This window comes from Moschus berezovskii, chromosome 19, assembly GCF_049115385.1.
Source record: "Moschus berezovskii isolate FMDL1 chromosome 19, NW_MosBer_1.0, whole genome shotgun sequence".
Taxonomy (NCBI): domain Eukaryota; kingdom Metazoa; phylum Chordata; class Mammalia; order Artiodactyla; family Moschidae; genus Moschus; species Moschus berezovskii.
This window is the reverse complement of record NC_142478.1, coordinates 71351651-71376797: the sequence shown is the minus strand read 5'-3', so window position 1 is coordinate 71376797 and position 25147 is coordinate 71351651. Positions and strand designations below refer to the sequence as shown.

The 25147-nt window shown below is 43.8% G+C and overlaps 2 protein-coding genes across 2 annotated transcripts; one reads left to right on the top strand and one right to left on the bottom strand.

Moving 5' to 3' along the window:
- Positions 1 to 3043: 3043 nt before the first annotated feature.
- On the top strand, positions 3044 to 8199 carry XBP1 (X-box binding protein 1). The gene is given in 6 exon segments (XM_055404735.2): positions 3044 to 3316; positions 4349 to 4445; positions 5381 to 5509; positions 6608 to 6667; positions 6670 to 6753; positions 7051 to 8199. Coding segments are annotated over 6 exon segments (1155 nt in total). The 5' UTR covers positions 3044 to 3089; the 3' UTR covers positions 7609 to 8199.
- Positions 8200 to 10839: 2640 nt separating this feature from the next.
- CCDC117 (coiled-coil domain containing 117) lies at positions 10840 to 22056 on the bottom strand. The gene is made up of 5 exons (XM_055404736.2): positions 21744 to 22056; positions 21002 to 21052; positions 16781 to 17005; positions 16075 to 16212; positions 10840 to 13783 (listed from the first exon to the last, which is right to left on the bottom strand). The coding sequence occupies exons 1-5, from the start codon at positions 21923 to 21925 to the stop codon at positions 13546 to 13548; spliced, it is 834 nt and encodes a 277-aa protein (XP_055260711.1). The 5' UTR covers positions 21926 to 22056; the 3' UTR covers positions 10840 to 13545.
- Between the last annotated feature and the right edge of the window lie 3091 nt (positions 22057 to 25147).

Below are 25147 nucleotides of genomic sequence, written 5' to 3'. Positions count from 1 at the left end.
TTTATCATTAAAAATTATGGTATTGAAGTCTCTGCTGACAACTCAATTTTGTCTATAACAACGGAGTAGAACCAGTGGAGTTGGAAAGGGATTTGATACTTAGTGATGAAGGTCATTTCCTTTTCCAATCTCATCACTAGTAACTTGATAGGTCTATTTGTTCTGAGCCCCAGAGATTTTTCTACCTCAGGGCAGTACACCTTGGGAAGATTAAGCATGAATGTAGAGTGTTATAATGGAGACTGTGAAAAAGAGAGGTGGGAAAAAGAATAAATAGGAAGGAACTTCCCTGGTGGTCCAGTGGCTAAGACTCAGTGCTTCTAATTCAGGGGGCCTGGGTTTGTTCCCTGGTCAGGAAACTAGATCCTACATGATGCAACTAAGAGTTTGCACGCCACAACTAAGACTTTAACTTTAGGATTAGGCTTAAGACCTGGTGCAGCCAAGCAAACAAAGATTAAAATAAAAAAGAATCAATTGCCATCTGTGGTCAGTGGTTCCCGTAGTAGATAGAGTGGTTCTTGAATTTTAGCTTCAGATTGCTACTGGGTTGTTTTGGTGTAGTTTATTTTTTTTCATTGACATTTATTTAGACTTAATGTTCTAAATAAAGAGTAGAAGGGGATGAAGGAGGACGACATGGTTGGACAGCATCACCGACTTGATGGACATACGTTTGAGCAAGCTCCGGGAGTTGGTGATGGACAGGGAAGCCTGGCGTGCTGCAGTTCATGGGGTCGCAAAGAGTCAGACACGACTGAGCTACTGAACTAAACTGAATGTTCTACTCTTTCTTCCATTTCACAAAGACTAAGAACTTTGTATTTTGTATATTTTAGAGCTCTAATCACAAGTGCCTTGTTTTAAAATATTAATGGCATCTGATGCAAGAATTATCAGAGTAATCTTACAGAAAGGATATAAAACTGTTCAAAGGTTTGGACAAGAGTGTTCATAATTCCATGGACAGCAATCAGCACTGGGTCCAATGACTGGTTTTGAGTATGATTTAACGTGTTTATAAAAAAGATTTTTTAAAAAGGGCCTTGAAAACAAAGCTGGGGGAGTTAGTTTCAACATTCTATTTCTACCCCATTGACCAAGACTACAATGCAATCCTCCTTTCCTCCTCTGCCCCAGCTCTTGTACCTTTTCCATATGGTTACTTATTTACACCATGCTGGACTGATAAAATCCTTGTGCATTTTCTTTTTAAGTCTAAATGATTTAAATTTCTTTTAGTTGCCTTGAGATTTCTTATACAGTGCCAGACATTCTTTTGGTCTTCACAAATATTAACTTAGTCTTCATGACATTTACATGGCTTTTCTCAGAACCTCTTATGGCTTTTCAAGGTCCTTTACCAGGAACATGTATGTCTCAACCAGAAAGCATTGCAAGGAATCTTCCCAAATGTTCCAGGGCCAGGAATGAGTCCTACCCCTGCATGCACTTTAGGATCCAGTTAGCTCAAGGCTGATGAGGTTAAAAGGGAGGCTGGCTGCTTTGTCCTGGTCTCTAATCAGCTCCCATCTTTTCCAGTCAAAGGAAGCAGCCTGTGCTCAGGATGCTCTGAGGTGGGCTGACTCAGTTTAAATAAAGTCACTGATTTTACTCCTCTGGTTTGGAGGAAGGAAATACTAGGAGACTCACAGTCCAGCCCTGGGGATGACTGAAACCGTGCCTTAAAGGGGCCCGTATATTGAGAACTTGAATTTTCATTCATTCCTTGTTCCCAACTTGTTTTCTCACCACCAAAAAATAACTGAAAAGCTAGTCTGACTTAATTACACCAAAGAATTACCTGGAAGCTTTCTTTCACTCTTTGCATATCTTCCAACCACCAGAGATTCATTCTCTTCTGGGTCCCTTTAGGGCTTTGTCTGGTGGCTCAGTGGTAAGGAATCCACCTGCCAATGCAGGATATTTAGGTTCCACCCTTAGGTTGGGAAGATCTCCTGAAGGAAATGCCGACCCACTCCAGTTATTCTTGCCTGGGAAATCCCATGGACAGAGGAGCCTGGCAGATTACAGTCCATGGGATCACAAAACAGTGGACCACGACTTAGCCACTAAAGAACAATATCCCTAAGAACCAAAAACAATGCTAAGCACAGAGGAAGCAACAACGTGAAGAAAGGGTTGCTTCGTGATTCCAGGGAACTTAACATTTTATAATTTGCTTCAAAAAAGTGAAAATGCCTGTGGAGGGTATTTCCTCAGGTTTCTCCATTTTAATATTCCTGTGTCTAAACTGGTCCCCAGCTACAGTTCGGAGGCCCCTCTTTCACAAGTACCCCACCCCCACTCCCTCTGCGCCATTAACAGGCCGGCAGGAGCCCTGACTCTCCCCTCATCTTTCAGACACCATTTTTTTTTTCTTTTCATAAATAAATACACGCTCAGAGCTGAAAGTTTAGAGAGGCAGAGAAACGAAATTACACGCACTCCCGCCATTCTGAGAGAACATCACCTGTGGTTTATTAAACCTTCACTATGGGGTAAATCTAGTTTTAAAACGGGCGATCTCACTCCCTAAGGACTTATTTCGCGGAATTTCTCTGCAGGCTATTTTCTTCCTAACCCAAGGCCCGATTCGCGCTACCCTTTGGATTTTCCACTCAGCTCCGGGCCCGAAGTGGCGCACAAGATACAATTCTCTCTGGCGGGGATAAAAATGTCAGTCAAAATTCGTCAGTCTGGAAACCTCGAGGTTTCGAATTAAACTCTCCGTCAGCATAGCGGGGAAAATCCATTTATTGAGGAAACTCCGCCTGGTTCCTGACCCTTCCTCAAGACCCCGGGCCCCACCCCGCGCCCTGCCCTTAGGGCCCCCGCACCAGCTGTGAAAGTTCTGCCTGTGGCGACCGCCCAAAAGCCTCGCGCGCCCCCTGCGCGAGACCGCGGTGGCCACGCTGGACGCCCTGGCCCCGCCCCCTCCGGATCCGCCGGGCCAATGGGCGCAGAGGTAGGCTTGCGTCACGCGGCGCTGGCCAATCGAGGAGGGCCACGATCGTAGAAAGGCTGGGCCCGGCGGGGCCGGCCCACTGGGCAGCGGCGGCGCGCACTGGCGTAGACACGCTCCGGCCATGGTGGTGGTTGCACCCGCGCAGAGCCCGGCCGCCGGGGCCCCTAAAGTACTGCTTCTGTCCGGCCAGCACGCTGCTGCCGCCGGAGTCCCGGCTGGCCGGGCTCTGCCGGTCATGGTGCCGGGCCAGCAAGGGGCCAGCCCGGAGGGGGCGAGCGGGGAGCCGTCCCAGGCGCGCAAGCGACAGCGCCTCACGCACCTGAGCCCCGAAGAGAAGGCGCTGCGGAGGTGGGCGAGGGTCGGGGGTTTGGGGGCCGAAATCGAAGGCGGGACAGGGGCCTGGGGCTGCGCTGACCACCTGCAGCGTTCGGGTGCCGGTGTCTGGCCGGTCCGGTGCCAGCGTGGCGCGGCGCGGGGCGGGGCGGGGCAGGGCAGGAAGTCTGGACTGGCCGATCCATTGCGCTAGGTGGAGTCCAGGGCAGCGCAGGCCTTTTTAATTTATTTCGTTTCTGTCTCGTTAGAGATGACCAGAGCTGGGTACGCTGACACCTGGGTTCCAGGCCCTCTAGCTGTGTGATCACAGACTCCTGGTTCAGCTTCTCTGAACTTGGGCTGTGACGTGGAGCCATGGGTTTACCTACTTTTTTGGAGGCTCACGGAGCTGAAATGCCAGCTATTGAAGGGCCTGTAAGCACGAGGAGGTTCCTCTGTCAGTCTCTGCGTCCTTAAAAATTGTTATCTACTTCCCGAGGTCGCTGGGGCGGTGGAGAAATGCCTAGTACTTAGTCCTTCATAATTGTTAGTTCTTTAATGATAAGTGTGCTTTTTGAGATTTACGAAGTGCCCCCTGGAGCAGACACGGGCCTAGGCTTTCAGGACCAGGAGGAAAGTCGCATCAGCTTCTCTTTACGTTACCTGCTGCAGTAGCGCGATTGCAGCCTTCGCTAGGTTTAATCAGTCCTGGTTGGATCCTGTTAGAGGGGACTGTAGTCAGGAAGCAACGGAAAATAGAAAGGGGAGGAGAAAATATCTTATGATGCAAAATGAATAATATTTGTGTCCAGCCTGTGCTGTGGCGGGGACGAGGCTGAGGTGGGTGATGCAATACGGGGGAGGATGAGTCGGTCTGCTAGCTAGAGCCACAGAAAACTGATTTTTTTTTTTTTTTGGTTTTGTTTTACTGAGGGGAGGAGCCTGAGGTGTATTTTACCATTACTCTATACTGTAAATTAAAATGAAAGCACCAGCTGGCCAAGTTTTCAAGTAAAAATAAATCAGGTTTGAGATGATTTAGTGTGGTATGTCTCTTTCTGTTCTCAGGAAACTGAAAAACAGAGTAGCAGCTCAGACTGCCAGAGACCGAAAGAAAGCTCGAATGAGTGAGCTGGAGCAACAAGTGGTAGATTTGGAAGAAGAGGTAAAAATACTTAAGGCCAAACACTTTATCTTACATCCATTGTGTAGCTTTCCCTGGTGAATGGTTGTTTCATCTCCTTTAGAGTACAATTGGATATATTGTTAAAAGTTAAGCTAATCTAAGTTAGGGTAGATAGGTAGTTTGTTAAGTGGTGAAGCTTGATGAGAACAGAAGTGATTGACCCTCTGGTATTTGGTGCTGCTGCTGCTGCTGCTAAGTCGCTTCAGTCGTGTCTGACTCTGTGCGACCCCATAGATGGCAGCCCACCAGGCTGTCCCGTCCCTGGGATTCTCCAGGCAAGAACATTGGAGTGGGTTGCCATTTCCTTCTCCAATGCGTGAAAGCTACATCAGTCTAAATTGATTGTTGGTGAATTACAGCACTGGAACAACGTTTTATCCAGTTAGTACTAAGAAATTAGTAAAAGCTGATAGGAAATCATTGCTTAAATTTTCCTGATTTAGTCCACCAACAGTTCCCTTCCCCTTCTTGGGCCCACTTGTTACCTAAACTTAAATTGTTGCCGGTTACACATCTTGAATACATAAAGAGTATTTGTGTTGTTCTATTTTTTAAACGTGTTAATTTTACAGCTCACCACTACAACTTTTATTATTACCTGCCAGTTCAAGATAGGATTTTTTAAACCATCACATCTAAATTAAAGCCACAAGTCACTCTTTGCTGAGGTCTCTATTAGTAGTTGGGGGCATTTTGTTATATGTGACCCTCATGTAATGGCACTTCTTAAATAGCTCATTTTTTATTTTTATGACCTTGCCTTCTAATACGTACTGTGAACAACTGTGTAAGCATAGAGTTTTCCAAAAGATCCAGGAGAAGGAAAGAAACCTATTGTAGTGAACCTCTGTCAGGTGTGTTCTTAAAGTGAAAGAATGAGATGTTTTAATAGCCTCTTCTGAACTTTCTTCCAGAACCAAAAACTTCTGTTAGAAAATCAGCTTTTACGAGAGAAAACTCATGGCCTTGTAGTTGAGAATCAGGAGTTAAGACAGCGGTTGGGGATGGATGCCCTAGTGACTGAAGAGGAAGCAGAGACCAAGGTGAGTCATTTCCTTTATTTGGTGCCATATGTAAGAACTGGTTTTAAGTGACATGACCTCTTTACGGATATTCATTTTTCAAGGGTGTAGTGAATAGTACTAAGTCCTAATAACTGGAATAAGTTACACAGCTCTCTAAGAGCAAATACTAACAAATGCCGGTAGCTGACATGTGCCCACAATGCCAGCATTGAGGAGAACCAGGATAAGAGTGGCAGTCAAACCTGACTTTGAATGCTACTAAAATTAAAATAGCTCTTTGATGAATATGAATAAGAGAAGGGATTCATTGTGATAGACACACATTTCTGATGGAAGCGTGGTGTGGGTTTTAATTTATGAATCATGGCAAATCCAGTGAAAACAGATAAGTGGTCTAAGGTTGACTGGCAGTTCTGCTCTAAAAGTAATGTTCAGAACAAACTTTAAAAATAATAACATGGGTTCGACCCCGGGGTCGGGAAGATTCCCAGGAGCAGGAAATGGCTTTCCATTCCAGTATTCTTGCCTGGAAAATCTCATGGATAGAAGAGCCTGCTGGCTGCAGTCCATGCGGTTGTAAAAGGTTGGACATGACTGAGTGTCTGAGTACAGCACTATCCAAAAAGATTCTGGGCCTCAGTTCACTACAGAACCTTATTACTAGGGATGTTACTCTTATTGAGAATATAAATAAGATAATGAAGAATAACAGTTCTGCCTGAATCTTAGCTTGGGGAAGAAAAACATTTCATTGTACAGAAAATAAAAAAGAAATTAGCCTTACCTCCCTTTTCTCAAGGAAGACTCAAAAAAATGGAAATAACAGATATGTAAGGGAAAGCTCTCTCCTCTAAAGAGTAATTTTCTAGGGACTTCCCTGGGTCCATTGGCTAAGACTCTGTGCTCCCAATGCAGGGGCCTAGGTTTGATCCCTGGTCAGGGAACTAGATCCCACATGCTGTCAGCTAAGACCTGGCACAGCCAAAATAAATGAATTTTTTTTTAGAAAAGGTTTTTTTAGCTTTCTTAAAAGTTGAGACTCACAGCCTCCTGGCAAGCATTTCCCTGGGGACAGCCGGCTGTTGGAGCTGTTCACTGACTGATCTTTGCTTCCAGGGGAATGGAGCGGGGCCGGTGGCCGGGTCTGCTGAGTCCGCAGCACTCAGACTACGTGCACCTCTGCAGCAGGTGCAGGCCCAGTTGTCACCCCTCCAGAACATCTCCCCATGGACTCTGATGGTGTTGACTCTTCAGACTCTGAGGTACGGCTTACTCAGATTTTACGAAAGAGCTATTTACTTTGTTCCGTCTGTGATGCCTGACACCCCTAACCAGACAGATGAGGGCAGTGTAGTTTTGATTGAGTTGCGGGTGAACATTGACTGCCTTCCTATTTCCAGGTTGTCTAGGACATGCAGTGAAGGATCCATGAGTGGGTCTGGTGGGGCCCAAAGGTCATCCTATAGCGTGAGGATTTGTTTACATTATGGCACCTAGCACTGAGGTCGAGTCTCAGTGTACTCTAACAGTTGAATGCCGTTTACTTTTTCCTTTTCTAGTCTGATATCCTGTTGGGCATTCTGTTCAACTTGGACCCAGTCATGTTCCTCAGATGTCCTTCTCCAGAGTCTGCCAGCCTGGAGCAGCTCCCAGAAGTGGACACAGAAGGACCCAGTTGCTTACCGGCCTCCCCTTCTCCATCCCTGGGGACGTCATCAGCCAAGCTGGAAGCCATTAATGAACTGATTCGTTTTGACCACGTATATACAAAGCCCCTAGTCTTAGAGATGCCCTCTGAGACAGAGAGCCAAGCCAATGTGGTAGTGAAAATTGAGGAAGCACCTTTCAGCCCCTCAGAGAAAGATCACCCTGAATTCATTGTCTCAGTGAAGGAAGAACTTGTAGAAGATGACTTCATTCCAGAGCTGGGTATCTCAGATCTGCTTTCAACCAGCAACTGCCTGAAGCCATCTTCCTGCCTGCTGGATGCTTACAGTGACTGTAGCTATGAGGGTTCCCCTTCTCCCTTGAGCGACATGTCCTCCCTGCTTGATGCAGACCATTCTTGGGAGGACCCTTTTGCCAGTGAACTCTTTCCCCAGCTGATTAGTGTCTAAGGAGTGATCCAGTACTGATGCTCTTTTCTTGACTGTGACACTGCCTGAAGAACAGCACAAAGGCCTGTGCTTCATCCAAAAAGCCAAAGTAGAGGGGGTGTGGTCCTAGAGAATTCCTCTAAAGTATTTGTTCAAGCCTCCTAGGTCACTCCAAGTATTGTCTTTTGACCTTTAGTGGTCCAGGGTACGTAGATACATTACTTTGATCCAGAATTACAGCTTCTGGGGTGTACCTTTATCTTCAGGGCGATGGTTTGCCCTGAAGTACTTACACAAGGGTCACACTTATGATAAGTGTTTTGACATGGAGTTAACGAATGGTCCTTTATCAATTTCTTTTTTTCCCTTCTTGGCATCCCAGGCCTGCCTCCTATTTTAGGTCCTTTAGTTTGCTTCTGTAAGCAGAACACCTACCTGAGGGGGCTCCTTTTCCCTCATGTACAGTTCAAGTAAAGATCAAGAATCTTCTGTAAAATTACAGAAAACTACTATGTAAATGCTTGATGAAATCTTTCCATGCTAGTGTAACTTTTGGAAGGTGCTTTCTCCATTTATTTAAAACTACCTGTGCAATTAAAAAGTACAATGCAGTGTCTTTGTTCTTCGAATGTTTCTTGAACTTTTCAAGTCGTCTTGTTCTTTCTGGGTGTTTCACTGCCATGGTAGTGATCTATCCAACTTCACTGAGCCACTTTTTACAGAGTGAAGGCCTTTCCCCCTTAATTACTGCCTGCTTCAGTTCCTGGCTGCCCTAAGTAATATACTCTGACCAGTAACTATATTTGAGACAGTTTCATCAGCCTAACTGACCAATATTACAGCTAATAAATGGTAGAACTAGAACACTTAACAACCGTTTTGCCATAACATCTTGTTACAGAAGGACATGCTACTAAGTATCAATACGGCTATTGATATTACAGAGATTAAGAGCATTTTTTAGATTCAGACTCCTTGAGTTCAACTCTGCCACCCATTTAGCTGGGTGATCTTGGGCATAAAATACCACTTATTTCATCTCAAAATACCGTATTTCCCCATCTCAAAGGGGTATGAAAGTATCTATAAAGGCTACTGCTGCTGCTGCTGCTAAGTCACTTCAGTCGTGTCTGACTCTGTGTGACCCCATAGATGGAAGCCCACCAGGCTCCCCCGTCCCTGGGATTCTCGAGGCAAGAACACTGGAGTGGGTTGCCATGAGGATTCAAATAAATGATGCATTATAAGCACCTAGTACAAAGCCAGGCAGCATCCCAAAAGTTGATGGTTATCTCCTATTCCATTTTAGAAGGGTTTTAATCTCTTAAGGAGTTATATACACTATAGAACATGTTTCACAAAAGAATGAACCTGTTCAAGAAAATATCCTAGAGACAATATGACCTTCAAATTACAGACTTAATAGCCTCATTATGCTGCCTCTTTTCCTTGGGAAACCACTTAACAAGATATTAAAGGAGTCCCCTAATTCATAAAAATTATTTCACTCACGCCAGCATTCTATGCCAGTATTTACTGACTACCTCTGGGGAGCTCAGTGAAAGCAGACCAAATGAGATGGGATTCAAAGAATCCCAAGTAGCAAGGCACAGCAGGCTATGGTTTCAACCAAGTATATAAATACAAGGGAATGCCTTTGGTGTGACTGGGAGCATGGCAAGACAATCTATGGTCACTGAAGCCAGAGTTCAGTCCTAGTGCCTAGAATGCAAACTTGCTTAAGCTCTGAGTTTCTGTTTTGTAAATACAAGAACAAGCCTCCAGCTGCCCCCACAATTAAAAACCTGATCACCTGATTTTCTAGAACTGAAAAGTGCTGAGAATCTATTTAGGGATTATTTAAGTAAATGTGGGTTTCTCAGGTGTCTCTGTAGTAAAGAATCTGCCAAGCAGGAAATGTGGCTTTGATCCCTGGGTTGGGAAGATCCCCTAGAGAAGGAAATAGGAATCCATTCCAGTATTCTTGTCTGGGAAATCCCATGGACAGAGGGGCCTGGCAGGCTATATAGTCCATGAGGTCATAAAGAGCTGGACACAACTGAGTGACTCAACAACAACATAGGCAAAGGTACAGATAGGTTTTAAGCTTTCAAAATTATAGAACAAGCATCTGAAGATTGGGGTTCAGGTAATTTACATTCAGTGACATCACATGAAAGAAACAGCTGTATTAACAGGAATAACACACAAGAGTAAAGATTGAGTTTTCATTTCTTGCACAGATGGGTGAAAATTACTAAACACTGTGCTCAGACCTGAGAAAACACCTGATATTCAAGGGTATCTTCATACTGAAACACTAAATTGAATAGTTAAAAAACAAAAATCAGGATCTTTCCCTGCAAAACCAAAGCAAGATTCTTATTAAAAGCAAAAGGTTGTCCATAGTTCTGATTAAAAGAACAGGTAACAGATGGCCAGACACCAATTTCTGAACCTTCAAACACCAATGTGTGCCTGCCTTCCCGCTTTTCTCGCAGGTGTTCTGCGGGGACAGGCAACGTAGGAACAGACGTGTAGGCAGAGGTAATTCCTACAGCAGGAATATTTCATGGCATCAAATTCTCATCTTCAAAGACATTCAATCTTGGCCCCGTGACTTCTAAAGTTAATGAAGGGACAGGAAGACTGGCTTGTTTACCCGCTAACCAGTTTTTAAAGACAACATCCTGTCTTCTGGAGCTGTACTCTAACACCATATTCTAACTGCATGAAGTTCATCTTTCAAATGCCACTGGTAAAGAGTTTTTGAACCAAACAGATACATATACAACTATATTCCCTCAAGGTGTTTAAAGTAACATTGCCTGAACTATACCCTACTGTAGTTTATTTCAATGAAATCTAAACATGTTAGGTTTTGCTGTCAAAAACCTGTATGTACTGGTCAAGTAGGAAGAACTCTGGACCTGGTGAACTGATTATACTAAACTGTCATTATCTACTTAGGCTTAATTTTCAAATCTATAAAAATAAATTGGGTAACTTTTAGCTGTGATTTTCAATTCTGGTAAAAAAGGTAACTGCATCAAAAGCTCTGCCCACCCACAAATAGGGATCCACATTTATCCAATAATGGTTGTAAACATGCAGGCAGTACTGCCACCCAGCGACCTGTCAAGAAAGGAATGACCATGTTACTCAACAGTAAGGACTTTCCCACTCCCTGGACTTTCCCAAACTTGCTGATTTCAATTTACTTAAATGCAGAAATGCAAATAACTCAAAATGTCCAAAACACTTAAGAAGTTTTATTGAAAACAATAAAATACAGAAACACCAGATTCTCATTTTAAAGTAAAACTGACAGCATCTTCCAGAACTTTCCTAGTATTCCACCATTTTTATCGCTATTTAAAAAACAAAGCCAAGTTCCAGATCCAAAATAAATCAATGAACCTGCTGGTAAACATTCTTCTCATGGTTAGAGCTACCACCCTACCTTTTTTTTTTTTAATTGGACATTTGCACCTTTTCAAGAATGAGTAGCAATTTTTGTTTAATATCTGTGAGAACTGGACTTACTTTCTTCATATTAATTAAAAAACAAAACAAAACCACACACACTCTAATCAAACTCAGAGGAAATTTACATTTGTTCATTACAGCTCACCTGCTTTAGATGACCTTTTCTCATCATACATTAGCATCGTAAGCCAATGTTTGATCCATGCTGTAAAAGTTTTACAAAATGAAAAGACCTGTTAATTCCCGAGGGAAACCTTAAGGCAAAAACAAAAGCCTTACCCTACAAAAAGGGAAACAAAGCAAGTCATGGGGCCTGTGGAGACGGCTCAGATGAGTAAGCACCACAAGGATGAAGAAAATTTTTGTATAAACGAATGCGAGTTTATAAAGGCGCACTGAACATCCATGTTTCCCGCAGAAATAATGATCGTGTCAGATAAAATGACTCCTGAAAAGTTCTGCCTGGATTCGTTAACAGAATCTTGCTAGTTCTCTCCTACATATAGCCGTGGTATCAGAGCCTTGTTCAGAGAGCACTTTCCTACTGTTCCCTGTACAGGCCTGGATCCCAGGCCTGTCCAACACCCCTACAGAGGACAGTGTTAAGTGTGTGTGTGTCCTCCTTTGGAAAACTGTCATCTCTTCTTCACCGAAACACTGGGACTAATTCCAAATTCCAGGCAGTCACTTCCTCTTTATAAGCTGTAGCAGAACTAACTTTTTAGCTGGAGACTTCTTTAAGGCTACAAATGTTACAAGTTGGTCCCATTAAACAATGACCTAGAGGCAGCTGACATGGTGTGAATCAAACATATGCACGTTTCAACAGAACACAGTTTACATTCATCTCTAAATCTGAGATTAAGAAACTAGTAGCTGGTTTCCAACTGGTTTCAATACTGGTTTGAAGTCTGAATAATTTTACTGTGTAGACATTAAATATTTTGTTTAAATATTAAACATTAAAACTTTTCCTGACTATCCAGACAGAAATAGAAAAAGCAGGAACTACAGGCAGGAGAAGAAACAGTCCAGTTAACAGACTTGTGACTTCTACGCCATCTGTAATAAGGGGAGGGACTTCGGCATGGGTTTCAAAATTGCCTGGGAGCTGCCTCCTAAAGTCACCTCTACTTGGCATAAACCATTTTTTCTACACAAGGTTATGTGATTCCTACAAAGGAAAAGAAACCCAGAAAACAAAACAAAAAGAACTGGGGTGGTCTCCTGCCGTCTGATAAAGGGCCAGCATCACACTCGTTTAATAAGTTACAGTGGGCATTCTGTAGCACTGAAGGGATGGCCACTTTACTTTGTGCGACTGAGTCCTTCCCATGCAGAAGAGCTGTTCCTGAGAAAAATACTTCAATCCTGGTTACTCTCAAGAGGACACCCTGAGCCTGGGTAGGGTCCTCCGGATGATTTCTGGCTGGCAGGAAGCTATTCTCTAGTAACTTCTAGGCTTACTGCACAGAGTTGAAGCACCAGGCAAACTGGCTATTTCAGTAAATCTCAACGTCATGTGCATGTGCTACCTTAATTATTCAGTCAACGTTTTCTAAATTAACACAAAAAAACAACCCAAAAACAACTTGCTTCTACAGGCACATTTCTTTAACTACTAAAATAATATGCTGGGCTGAGCTGATACGGCACTTCCTCAGGATTACTTAAGGATGCTTCTCCCAGAGCCAGTTTGCACATTGGTTATCTCACAATCTTCTAAACTATCACTCAGAGTTAATTAGGCTGTAAACATCACTGAAGAGCTGGGTTTATCGATTATGCAAGGGAAACTGAGGAGCAACCGTAGCACAGGGTTAAAAAAGCCTCAGAGGAAAAACCTTTTCTTTGTATTTTCCATTGCATTGTCAGAGGAAGGAGGGGAGCCACAACACTACTGGCTATTTAATCAACAGAGCTACATTGAACTGACAACTAATATACAAGTTTCAGAGCCTCTGTTAAATTCCCCAGCAATAGGCCTAAGTTACTGTCATCTTCCTCCTCCCCAGTGATATCTAGTCACCATTATAAACAGAGCTCATTTATCTGACGATGAAGCTATGGCTCAACTGTCAGGGCACACTTGTAGTAGGGAGAGCACTCTGTTTTTTTAATGCATCTTTTTCAACTCAAGTGTCTGAATATTCTCCAAGTATCTGAATGACTTAGACAATGTGACAGATGACTTAAAAGTCACATACAGCTTCTATACTTGACTCTGCAGAATGTACTCTCACATTCCTTTAATAAGCCCCCTAGAAAACTGCTTTTCCCTTGAGACAAGTTTCCTTGGCAAGAAGTTGAAGTTCAAGAAATGGCTACCCAAAATCAGAGTCCCACCCCAAATCACAGGTGGAGATATTACACCCGTTTCAAAACTTTCAAGTCCCGATACTATACAAGCAGGCTCATGACTGAACACAAGCCTCTGCAACGTGACAACTTTAGTGTAGAAACTGGTTTCTAGAGTTCCATCTCCTCTTCTGTGCAAGCAGCTGTCTCCAAACTACTGTAAACAGGCAACCCTGTTGGCCGAGGTTCCAAGAACAGTTCAGTTCTTTGAGGAAAGGCAGTGCCAGCAGCTGCATGCTTAGTTTGGCTCTCTCCTGTGTAGTTCTTAGCATTAGATGACGACTTTGGCTTATCAGAAAGGAGTTCAGGGAGAGGTTTCCAGAGCACAAGCTCCATGGAAGGACGGCTCCTAAGACAGGAAATATATATTTGCATCAACAACTTTACAAAGCAGAAATAAAAGACATACATTGAAAAACTAATGTTTGCTACCTAGTATATAAAAATTGATGGGAGGACTTCCCTGGTGGGCCAGGGGCTCCACATTGGGAGGACACTCCCAATGCAGGGGCCCGGGTTCCACTCCTGTTCAGGAAACTAGATCCCACATACTGCAACTAAGAATTCACATGCTGCAACTAAAAGATGCTGTGTGCTGCAACTAAAATCAGGGCAGCCAAAAAAAAAAAACAAACCCCAAAATACCGCCCCCCCCCAAAAAAATGGATGCGATGTGATCAAAATAGAATTATGACAATCCAAACTTACCTTTACAAAGGCCACTCAAATACATAAAATTTTAGAGTTCTGCATGCATTGTAAGCAAACCAACTGGTTGCACTGATGCTGTGATTAGAATATAAATGTTCAATATGAAAAACAGAGACCCTTGTTTTAACATTATAGTTTCTTCTTAAATTGTGGTTAGCATTAGCAGATGTGGGTTATTACCTTGTACTAAACTATCATAAATAAACTGAAACACTGGCTAAACCACTAACAGTGCCTCGGCAGGCCTTTGCTTATTAGTACAGCTATGAAGTATATAACGCTTTGCGCGGTGAGCCACTGTCTGTGCCTACCACCCCCAACCTATTTCATCCAGTGACAGTTTGATGGTTTCTGGGACCCAAGTGCAAGGCAGAATAAAACACAAACAATGAGGAACACCCCACAAAGGTTAGCTTCTGGAAAACTACCAAGAGCAGAGAGTGCTAACGCCTTACACTGGAGGGCAACATGACCTGCTTGCTCGTGGCTAAACTATTTACCCACCCTCAGGGCTGGGCAGGTAATTATAAGCTCAAGCTAGGAGGCTAGTGCAAAACCCCCATGAGCTAACATCCAGCAGTAGGAGAAACCACAGCGTCTCAAGACAGTCACCTGCCTGGCACCAGTGGGACTGGTAGCCTACGAGAAGTTTTCAGGTATCTGACACGTACTCTCACAGCACCAAGTCTACTGGAAGTCTTTTCTAGGAAACACCTACAGGGCACTTTATATCTTGCCTACTACAGTTGGCCCTCCGTATCTGTGGGGTTTGATTTGGACTATTTTATATAAGAGACATAAGCATCCCTGGATTTTAGTATCTGTAGGGGTCCTAGAAGCAATCCCCCATGGATATTGAGAGACAACTGTATTTTACAGAATAAGGGCCACTTGAGACCATCAAAGTCCAAGGACTATTATTAGTCATTATCATTAATTACAGGCTATCATTAGTTTGACGTTAATGATACCCAGGCTGCATTGCTTTTTAGGTTCTTAAGCTTGCTTTCATCTCCTCTGTTGCCCTTACACTGTACTGTCACTGCTCACTAATGTGAGTTTGTTCTGCTCTCACTTGCTGTTTGTGTGTTTCTACTCGGATGGCAGAGGAAACCAGAAAACTGAGTTCATCAAATGGTCTAAATGAAGAGCAAAATGGCTCTTAGAGAGTTCAAGGCCTGAGGGGCCACACACTGTGAGATGCAAGTATGAGCTCTAGACTGTGGCCTTTGTGATAACTTTTTTGACTGCTGGTAAACTTTTCACTTTTTTCCAAGGTCTTAATGGTAGTCCAAAGTAACTGAGACAGCCACGTAAACAGGTAGTTTTCAAGTGTGGTTCCTACAACCTATCACAGTAATTTGAGAGAATGGGTTCTTTCTTGCCAATCCTCCCATTCCCAAGTATTAGACTATTAGTGCATTTCCAAACTTCAAAATAACCCAGGGGTAAATAGGCAAGGCAGCCACTCCTGTGAACTTCCAATTCCCACTTGCACAGCATTCCGCTCCCCCCAGTGAACTAAGAAAAGGTCTCCAACCTGGGCTAAACATAAAACCTACTGAGCTTTCACTCGGTTGGTGATCAGGAAGTGTCTAGAGACATTGGGTCTTCCTTCTAAGATCATAACTAGGGACTACCCTAGTGGTCCAGTGGTAAAAAATCTGACTGCCAATGCAGGGGACATGGGTTCAATCCCTGGTGCAGTATTTTACAAGCTGAGGGTCAAGCCCATGCACCGCAACCACTGAAGCCTGTGCGCCCTAGAGCCTGTGCTCTGCAACAAGAAAGCGTGACAACTGGAGAGTGCCAACTGCTGCAACTAGAGAAAGCGTGTGCACACCAATGAAGACCTAGCGCAGCCAGAAATAAACGTAAACGAACTTTTAAGAGTTCAGAGTTGAAGAGAAACCGGAAACCAAAACTTACATGGACTCAATCATTTTCTTTGTAAAGATCTCATCAAATTCCCTCTTCAAACCTGTTTTCATGGTATCAGAAAGGACAAGGCTGGGGAGACGGTTAATATTTCTGTCAGCTTCAACTTCTTCATCTTCGTCAATTATTCTAAACAAAGGCAGATGCGAAGAAAAAAAAAATTATTTGGTTAAAACTTATATAGACTATGAATTGGACAAAATTTTTTCAGTAAAAAAGGATAAACTCAACAGGTGCTACAGCAAAAGGTCAAGTAAAGTATTAGACTCTACTATGGAGAGAAAGAAGTATATACACAAGACAACCGGGCCCTTCCTCCTCTCCAAGTAGGCATGGGTCTAGTTTGTATTGAAAGGCAATACCGGTAAGCCCAGGAAGGTGCCCAGTCATGTCTGACACACTCCCTCAGCCTGCTCCTTCAAGAGCTGTTCAACATTTGATAAAAGAGTTACCAAATTTGAAGGCTAAAACCCTCATAAACCAAAACATATTCAGAGATAGTAAATGAAAATATTTAGTACAGTTCTATGAGAAACGCTTACTTTAACATTTAAAGTGCATACTTTGAGCTTCTTGATGTTTATAGTTTGACAGGCTGAGGATTAAGGAATCACCAAATGATGACTCACACTAACCTGAAAGAGCGGAGATGTTACACAGAACAACAAGAAGCCAGCCAGATATGCTGCCCATTTACCTGTCCTCAATTTCCTGAAGCCTCCTTCGGGCAACTTCACACTGTGGTTCCCCCGTTGTCTGATCCATCTCTTCACAAATAACATCTAACATGCCAGGTGCAGAAAGGCCACTAGTGCACGGATTTACTCCATGACCCTCTATATCCTGATGTGCACAAAGAATCCAGTCATTAGGACCAGCACAGAGCCCTGCTTCAGTTAGCCTTTTCTTTCTTACTGGACAACTGGAAAAAAAAAAAAAAATCAATGAAAATCCTGACTAATACAAACGAAACATGTATTACCGCCATTGCTAATCAAATTCTGCTATGAAAAAAAACTCTTAACTTTTGACAGTATGTGATTACAAGATGGAAAATCACACATTTTCTTTTCTGTAATTCTCACAGACGCCCTGAGATGTTTCCCTTAACATCTGTCAAATTAGGTTGCACCTGCAAGATTTTGCCTTTCCAGATTAGAAGCGTTTGATATGGGAACTTAAAGTCATTCTTACTTACTCAGCTCTGGAAAGGTCAAGTGGGAAGTAAAGAAACCAAGAATCACAAAGTAGCAATTCAGGGCCAGCCATAGTTTTTCATACTGTTGCTGCTCCATTACACTGGGCATATGAGGAGGTGGTCTGCAGGCATCCTATATTCCCTTAGGGCAAAAATACATGCTTCATCAGGTCTGCAGCAAGTACTACAGGTGCAGATGACATTGCTAATTTCTTGGTTCTTGCCAAAAATGGTAGAGGCTGTCATTTGCTCTGTGGGTCCCTGCCTAATGGGGTGCACTTTTCTCCCAGCTTGCAACATAAACTATCTTCACTTTCTAGAAATATTTATATTTCACTGAGACCATAAGAGTTCAATTCAGATTGCTGTGCACACGTGGAAACAAGAACGTAGAAAACTAAAGTGCCCCCTCTGAAGTGTCACATAAGGTGAGTTGTATTTTGGGTGCCAGATCCCAGAGACACATGCTGTATCCTCTATGCTTTTCAGAGAGGATTCTCACTAAAACCCCCTGCTTTGTTAGGGAAGTTCAACTGCTCAAGCTCTTAACACAAACTAGTATTTGTAAGCACTACAACATGCCCAACATTTAGCTGTTGTTTAGTCACTAAGTCATGTCCAACTCTTTTGCGACCTTATGGACTGTAGCCCGCCAGGCTCCTTTGCCCATGGAATTTTCCAGGCAAAAAACTGAACTGGGTTGCCATTTCCTTCTCTGGGGCGCTTCCTGACCCAGGGATCGAACCCGTCTCCTGCACTGCAGGCTGATTCTTTACTGCTGAGGGGTGTCCTGAACAGATAACCAGCCCTGCTCTGAGTATTTAGACCAAAAGTAAGTTATTGCCTGGGCATCACCAAGCACAATCTCAATCATATGTTTAGGTTATAATTAGTTTTAACTCATAAGTAAGTATTAATAATGTCTCTCCATAAATTAAACACTTTTGTAATATTTGCATAGTTCTAAAGTATGAGATGTTTTGGAAAGCAGAAGAAAAAGTTATACACATAGGAAATCATCTAAGAAGGAGCAGAACAACTTTAGAAAGAATAGGTAATTTCCTAGCATATCTAACAATTAAACTATTAAATGCAACTGAGTATCAGAGTTGGGGTCTGATCTCTAACATAATTTGGGCTAAAAAACTTCATGCCTCTGGGTTTGCTTTGCAAATAATTAGAGATCAATGATGATTAAGTCCCAGAGAAAATGGGACATAAAAGACCTTAAAGTTCTGATAAGAGCCACTGAAGTAGCAGGCAGGTAACACACTTCTGGGCATTCAACATCCAAATGTCCAGTCCCTTATACTCCCAGGGCCTCAATCTCTCCATCTGCAAATTAAAGATGGTTAACTTTTAAAGTCAATGGTTTTTACACTTCAAATTTTTTATTTATGACATTCGAATTATTTAATAATCTCCTAGGAAACTTCCCTGGTGGCTCAGACAGTAAAGAATCTGCCTGCAATGCAGGAGACCTCAGTTTCATCCCTAGGTCAGGAAGATCCTCTGGAGAAGGGAATGGCCCACTCCAGTATTCTTGCCTGGAAAATTCCGTGGACAGAGAAGAGTCTTGGGCTATAGTCTGTGAGGTCACAAAGAGTTGGACATGACTAAGCAACTAACTCTTCCACACTTTCAAAAGATAAAAGCAAACAGGTTCTTGTGCATCCACAGCAATCTCAAAGAACACAAATATTGTCTGGTCTAGAGGTTTTTTAAATTTTTTGGCCATGCCACTTGACATGCAGGATTTTAGTTCCCCAATCAGGAATCAAACCCACGCCCCCTACAGTGGAAGCATGGAGTCCTAACCACTGGACCACCAGAGAAGTCTCAGATGTTTTTGAAACTGAGGCAACTTTCGAATCTACTGTCTTGTAGGTCTATGTATCAACCTGGTGAGAAAATTAAAAGCTTCTGCTGGCAAAAAAAAATCACACAAAAGTTGAAAGACAACAAATCTGGGGAAAACACAACATACATAATAAACTGATTTCTTATAGATTAATAAGAAAAAGACCAACAAGTCAATAAAAGATCTGCAGAAACATGAAGAATTCATCCAAAATGAAACACAAATGGCTTAAAGGAAAAGATGTTCAAGATTGCATATAATTTACAAAACATAAATTAAAACAGTGATCTAATTTCTTTAATTATAAAATGCTTGCACTCATAAAAGTACATATAATAATTATAAAACAAAAATCCATGAAAGTAATATCAAGATACAGAATGCCATCAGCAACACTAAATGGTATTCTATTTCCTCCTCCCTGTAAGTACACACTGTCTTTTATAATAACCATTTCATTTAAAAAATACATTATCATGTATGTAAACATGCAATATTAAAAGTTTTTAGCTCTGCCTGGTTTTGACCCTTTCGTAAGGAATTATACTGACTATGCATACATTCGTGCATGTTTCTTTTGTCCCTACTATGCTTATAAGACACATTTGGGTTGGTAAGTGTGGTTTAGTGTTTCTTTTTTGCTGAACTGAACTCAGCAAAAGTTTATTATGTCCAGATACTGTTAAGGGACATTTCAATTTTGAGCCATCATGAACAAGAATGCCATAAACTTTCTTGTACATGTCTTCTGATGAGCATGCGTAGTCAAAAAAAGAACTGCTGGGTAAATGGGTATGTGTCCCTTCAACTTATTCAAAACTGTTTCCCAAAGTATCGCAGCAATTTACATTCTCGTCCAATAGTATCTGCGAGTTCCTGGTGCTACAGAACCCTCCAATATCTGGTAGTGGAGTAGCTTCTCACTGTGCTTTTAATATGCATTTCCCTAAAGACTGATGAGGTCGAATACCTTTTCATCTGTTTGGTCATTTTGATATCCTCTTTAGGGGAAGTCTTTTACTCATTTTCTTTTTCAGACTGCCTGCCTATAACATGCAGTATTTTCCCTATCAGTTAAGCAGTGAGCAAAAAGTTTGAAAATACAATTCTGATGAGAAGATCGAGAAACACACATTCCCAAAGTTTAAAGGAGTATAAAATGCCAACAGCTCTTGCTTAAAATTCAAAATGCATACATTTAGAGATTGAGCAATTTCCCATCTAGGAATCCATTTATCTAATAACAAACACAAAGAACTTAAGAATGGTCACTTTAGATTTGTTAGTATTAAAATCCATCACCGGGAGACTGGTTAATTACCTATTCCTAGTCTTACAACAGAATTCCACTCAACTGTTGAAAAATAAATGAGATAGAACTCTATGTGTCCATATGCAACAAGCTACAGGAGAGTAAAATGAAAACACCAGTGTTGCAGTGTTAACAGTATGTTACTAATAAATGTAAAAAAACAGAATTATACAGCTATAAACTTGTACATTTTTACATTATCTTCCTTAAGGGGAAACAGGCAATAACGATAACCCTCTGGGAAGAACTGGGAGCATAAGATTTTGCCTTCTGCGATTTTTTAAAAAATTTTGTGCATGTAACAATACTCATATGCCTCAAAGTTCAAACATGACAATCGCTTATACAGTAACAAGCTTCCCTCTGACCTGCCCAGCTCACCTGCCCAGCTCACTTCTCTAAAAGGCAACCCGTGTTATCAGTTCCTTGGGCCTCCTTTCAGAGACACTTGATGTTCCACCTTTTCACTTAAAAACAAACAGTTATGGATATAAAATAGGTTAAATTAAGTGACCATTAAGTGACTGAAAAAGTACTTGAAACTTACTCATCATCCTCCTCCCCTCGCTTGTGTTTCTTTCTACAGTGAGTTGAAATACTGTTAAAACAAACAAACAAAATCAGTCAGTTGAGAAATCTCCTGAGCTGGTACATTCATCATCCACTTTCAGGCTCCGATAACCTTGCCCACCCCACTACTATCAGCTCTCCCCTCCCTTGCCCTGTGGGATGGATATACAGGTCCCACGGTCAGTCAGGTAAAAGTGTCGGCTGGTCCTGACAAAATCAGACTGAAATCTAAATTCCTTCGGTCAAGACCGGGGGAGATAAACTGGGGCGACCAGCGTAGGGAAAACGTATCGGGGCAGGCACCGTGCTGAGCACTTCAGTTTATGATCCCACTAGAAGGACCCATTTCCAAGTTGCGGATGAGGAAACTCAAGAGTCCGAGAGCCGCTGAAAGTTACCAACAACAGCTGCCGGGTCGCAGTCCGGAGGGAGCGCGGCGTGTGCGCGCCCAGGGCAGCTCCAGATCCCGGGTCGGTCCGGCTCCCGTCCCCGCACGCCCTGGGAGAGCAGACCTCGCCTCACTTCTCCGGGCGCAAGCGCGCCGAGGTCGGAACCGGACCCCGCGCTGTGCGACCTCCGCGATTTACGGCAACCGCCTGTGGGGCTCAGTCTCCCCATCCGCAACTTGAGACTGAAGGGCCCCCGCCAGGGTCGCGACAAGGGTCAACTAGCCCGCGCTGGAGCCCACACCCGCCCCCGCCGTCCGCCGGTCTCCTCACCGTCCGCGCGCCGCGCTCCCGCCGGAGCTGCTCGGGGTGGCGCGAAGTCCCGGCCGCGGGGCCAGCTCGGCGCCCTCCGTACCCGGCGGGAAGGCCCGACCGGCGAAGGCCGGCGGCGGCTGCAGGAAGTCCGAGCCACCGCTCAGGGGAAGGCCGCTAAACGGCCGGCCGAGCGCCGCCATGGCCGGCGAGACGAGGAGGCTGCGCCCGCGGCCCCGGCCGTCCGCGTCCCCGGGCCTGGCAGCAGCGGCCACAGTGACTGCCGAGAGATACCCGCCTCTGAGCCCGCTTCCCGACCCCACGTCACGCCTTCTAGAACCCTCCACCCCAAGCCGCCCGGAGCACGCCGGGATTTGTTGTGTGTGGCGAACTGCTGGCGCGAGGACTGCCGGGAGCTGAAGTCCTTGAGGACTACAAACAAGATGGCTGCCCAGCCAAGTCTTCGGTGCTGGAGGATGGCCATACCTAGAAAAGGTCGGAAGTTCAAATCCTCACTCGTCAAGTAACCTCTGAACCTCAGTTTTCTCAGTAGTATAACCCGAAAACAGTAGTACCTATGTTATTAAGATTGATAGGAGAAGTAAATGAATCAAAACCTCTAGAGCCCTCAGAAGTTCTAAGATAGAACACTTTTTGCACATAGTAATTGTCACCCTGCTTATTTAACTTATATGCAGAGTACATCATGAGGAACGCTGGGCTGGAAGAAGCACAAGCTGGAATCAAGATTGCCGAGAGAAAAATCAATAATCTCAGATATGCAGATGACACCACCCTTATGGCAGAAAGTGAAGAGGAACTCAAAAGCCTCTTGATGAAAGTGAAAGAGGAGAGTGAAAAGTTCGCTTGAAGCTCAACATTCAGAAAACGAAGATCATGGCATCTGGTCCCATCACTTCATGGGAAATAGATGGGGAAACAGTGGAAACAGTGTCAGACTTTATTTTTGGGGGCTCCAGAATCCTGCAGATGCTGATTGCAGCCATGAAATTAAAAGACGCTTACTCCTTGGAAGGAAAGTTATGACCAACCTAGATAGCATGTTAAAAAGCAGAGATATTACTTTGCCGACCAAGGTCCGTCTAGTCAAGGCTATGGTTTTTCCCGTGGTCATGTATGGATGTGAGAGTTGGACTGTGAAGAAAGCTGAGCACCGAAGAATTGATGCTTTTGAACTGTGGTGCTGGAGAAGACTATTGAGAGTCCCTTGGACTGCAAGGAGATCCAACCAGTCCATTCTAAAGGAGATCGGTCCTGGGTGTTCATTGGAAGGACTGATGCTAAAGCTGAAACTGCAATACTTTGGCCACCTCATGTGACGAGTTGACTCACTGGAAAAGACTCTGATGCTGGGAGGGGTTGGGGGCAGGAGGAGACGGGGACGACAGAGAATGAGATGGCTGGATGGCATCACCGACTCGATGGAGGTGGGTGTGAGTGAACTCTGGGAGTTGGTGATGGACAGGGAGGCCTGGCGTGCTGTGATTCATGGGGTCGCGGAGAGTCGGACACGACTGAGCGACTGAACTGAACTGAACTGAAGTAAGTATTAGTCGCCCAGTTGTGCCTGACTCTTTTCGACCCCATGAACTGCACCCTGCCAGGCTTCTCTGTTCATGGACTTTTCCAGGCAAGAAGAATACTAGAGTGGGTTACCATTTCGTTCTCCAGTCTTCCGTGTTTTAATGTAAATGAAGTTGGTGACAGTTTAGAGGAAACAGCAGGGAGGATCAGGGAAAACCTCAGAGTTCTCCAGAGCGGTAGTGACAAGCCTCCCAGCCTCTCTCTGGGGGCATCCAGAGAGAGCTGCTTGCTAAAGGGCTAGCAGAGTTGGCCATCCCAACCACTGATCACGACCATATTTCCCGTCACAGGAAACGGCACCATTGTCTATTCTGACTTGCTTATACCAAAGTCAATGCCCTTCAGTCAAAGACCACCAAGAACTCACCCTTGTGTTGCATATGGACACATAGAGTTCCACTTCATTTCCTTTTCAACTGTTGAGTGGAATTCTACTATAAGGCTGTGTGTGCTTAGTAGCTCAGTCATGTCCGACTCTGCAACTCCGTGGGACTGTAGTCCGCCAGGCTTCTGTGTTCATGGAGATTCTCCAGACAGGAATATTGGAGTGGGTTGCCATGCCCTCCTCCCGGAGATCTTCCCAACCTAGGGATCAAACCCAGTCTCCTGCATTGCAGGTGGATTCTTTACGATCTGAGCCACCAGGAAAGCCCCATTGTAAGGCTAAGTGTAGACAAAGCTGACTAAGTTTTTTGTATATATTTGCAAGTAGGTAAATGGATTCCTAGGTGGAAAATTGCTGACAGTGTTTTTAAAATAAACATGTTCAATACAATGAGACGCAATGGACTGAATGTTTGTGTGTCCATTGCACCTCATTGTATATCAACCCAGATGGAGTAGAACTTGAGGTTAAAAACAATAAGTCGAAAGAAGCAAACATCAGCAACGAGCATTTATTGAGCACTTACTATTTACCAGGCACTATGCTAGGGCACTGCTTCTCATTAACTCCACCACAACTCTGTACTTCCCTGGTGGATCAGATGGTAAAGAATCTGCTCATAATCCAGGAGACCCAGGTTTGATCCCTGGGTTGGGAAGATCCCCTGGAGGAGGAAATGGCAACCCACTCCAGTATTCTTGCCTGGAGAATCCCATGGACAGAGGAGCCTGGCGGGCTATAGTCCATGGGGTCACAAAGAGTCAGACACGACTGAGCGACTAACATACACATGTGCTAGGGCACTGCTTCTCATCATCACCACTTTGCAGAATAAGAGGCTAAGATTCAGAGAGTGCAAATGTTTGATTCCAAAACTAGTTATATCATCACTGCTTTCCCCAAGGAAATAGAAACTTTTTTTCCCCTGCTGAGCATCCTCCAAATGCATATTTGAGGGAAGATCCTTGCATTAGTCAGGGTTCTGCAGAGAAATAGAAACTACAGGATGTATAGGAATATATATATATATATATAAGAGGAGATCTATTATTGGAACTGACTCACTTGGTTATGGAAGCCAAGAAGTCCCACCATCTGCCCTCTATAGCTAGAGAACCAGAAAGACAATGATGTAATTCAGTCTGAGTATGAAGGCCTGCCAATCAAGGGGCTGCTGATGTGAGTCCATATCTGGGTGCGGAAGTCTGAGCACAAGGGCAGAAAATGGATGTCTCAGCTCAAGCAGGAGGAGGGAGCCAACTTGCCCTTTTTCCTCCTTTTTATTCTATTAGAGCCCCCATGGCTCAGTCGGTAAAGAATCAGCCTGCAATGCAGGAGACTGCCTACCATGCAGGAGACGCAGGTTCGATCCCTGGGTTAGGGAGATCTACTGGAGGAGGAAATGGCAACCCACTCTAGTGTTCTTGCCTGGGAA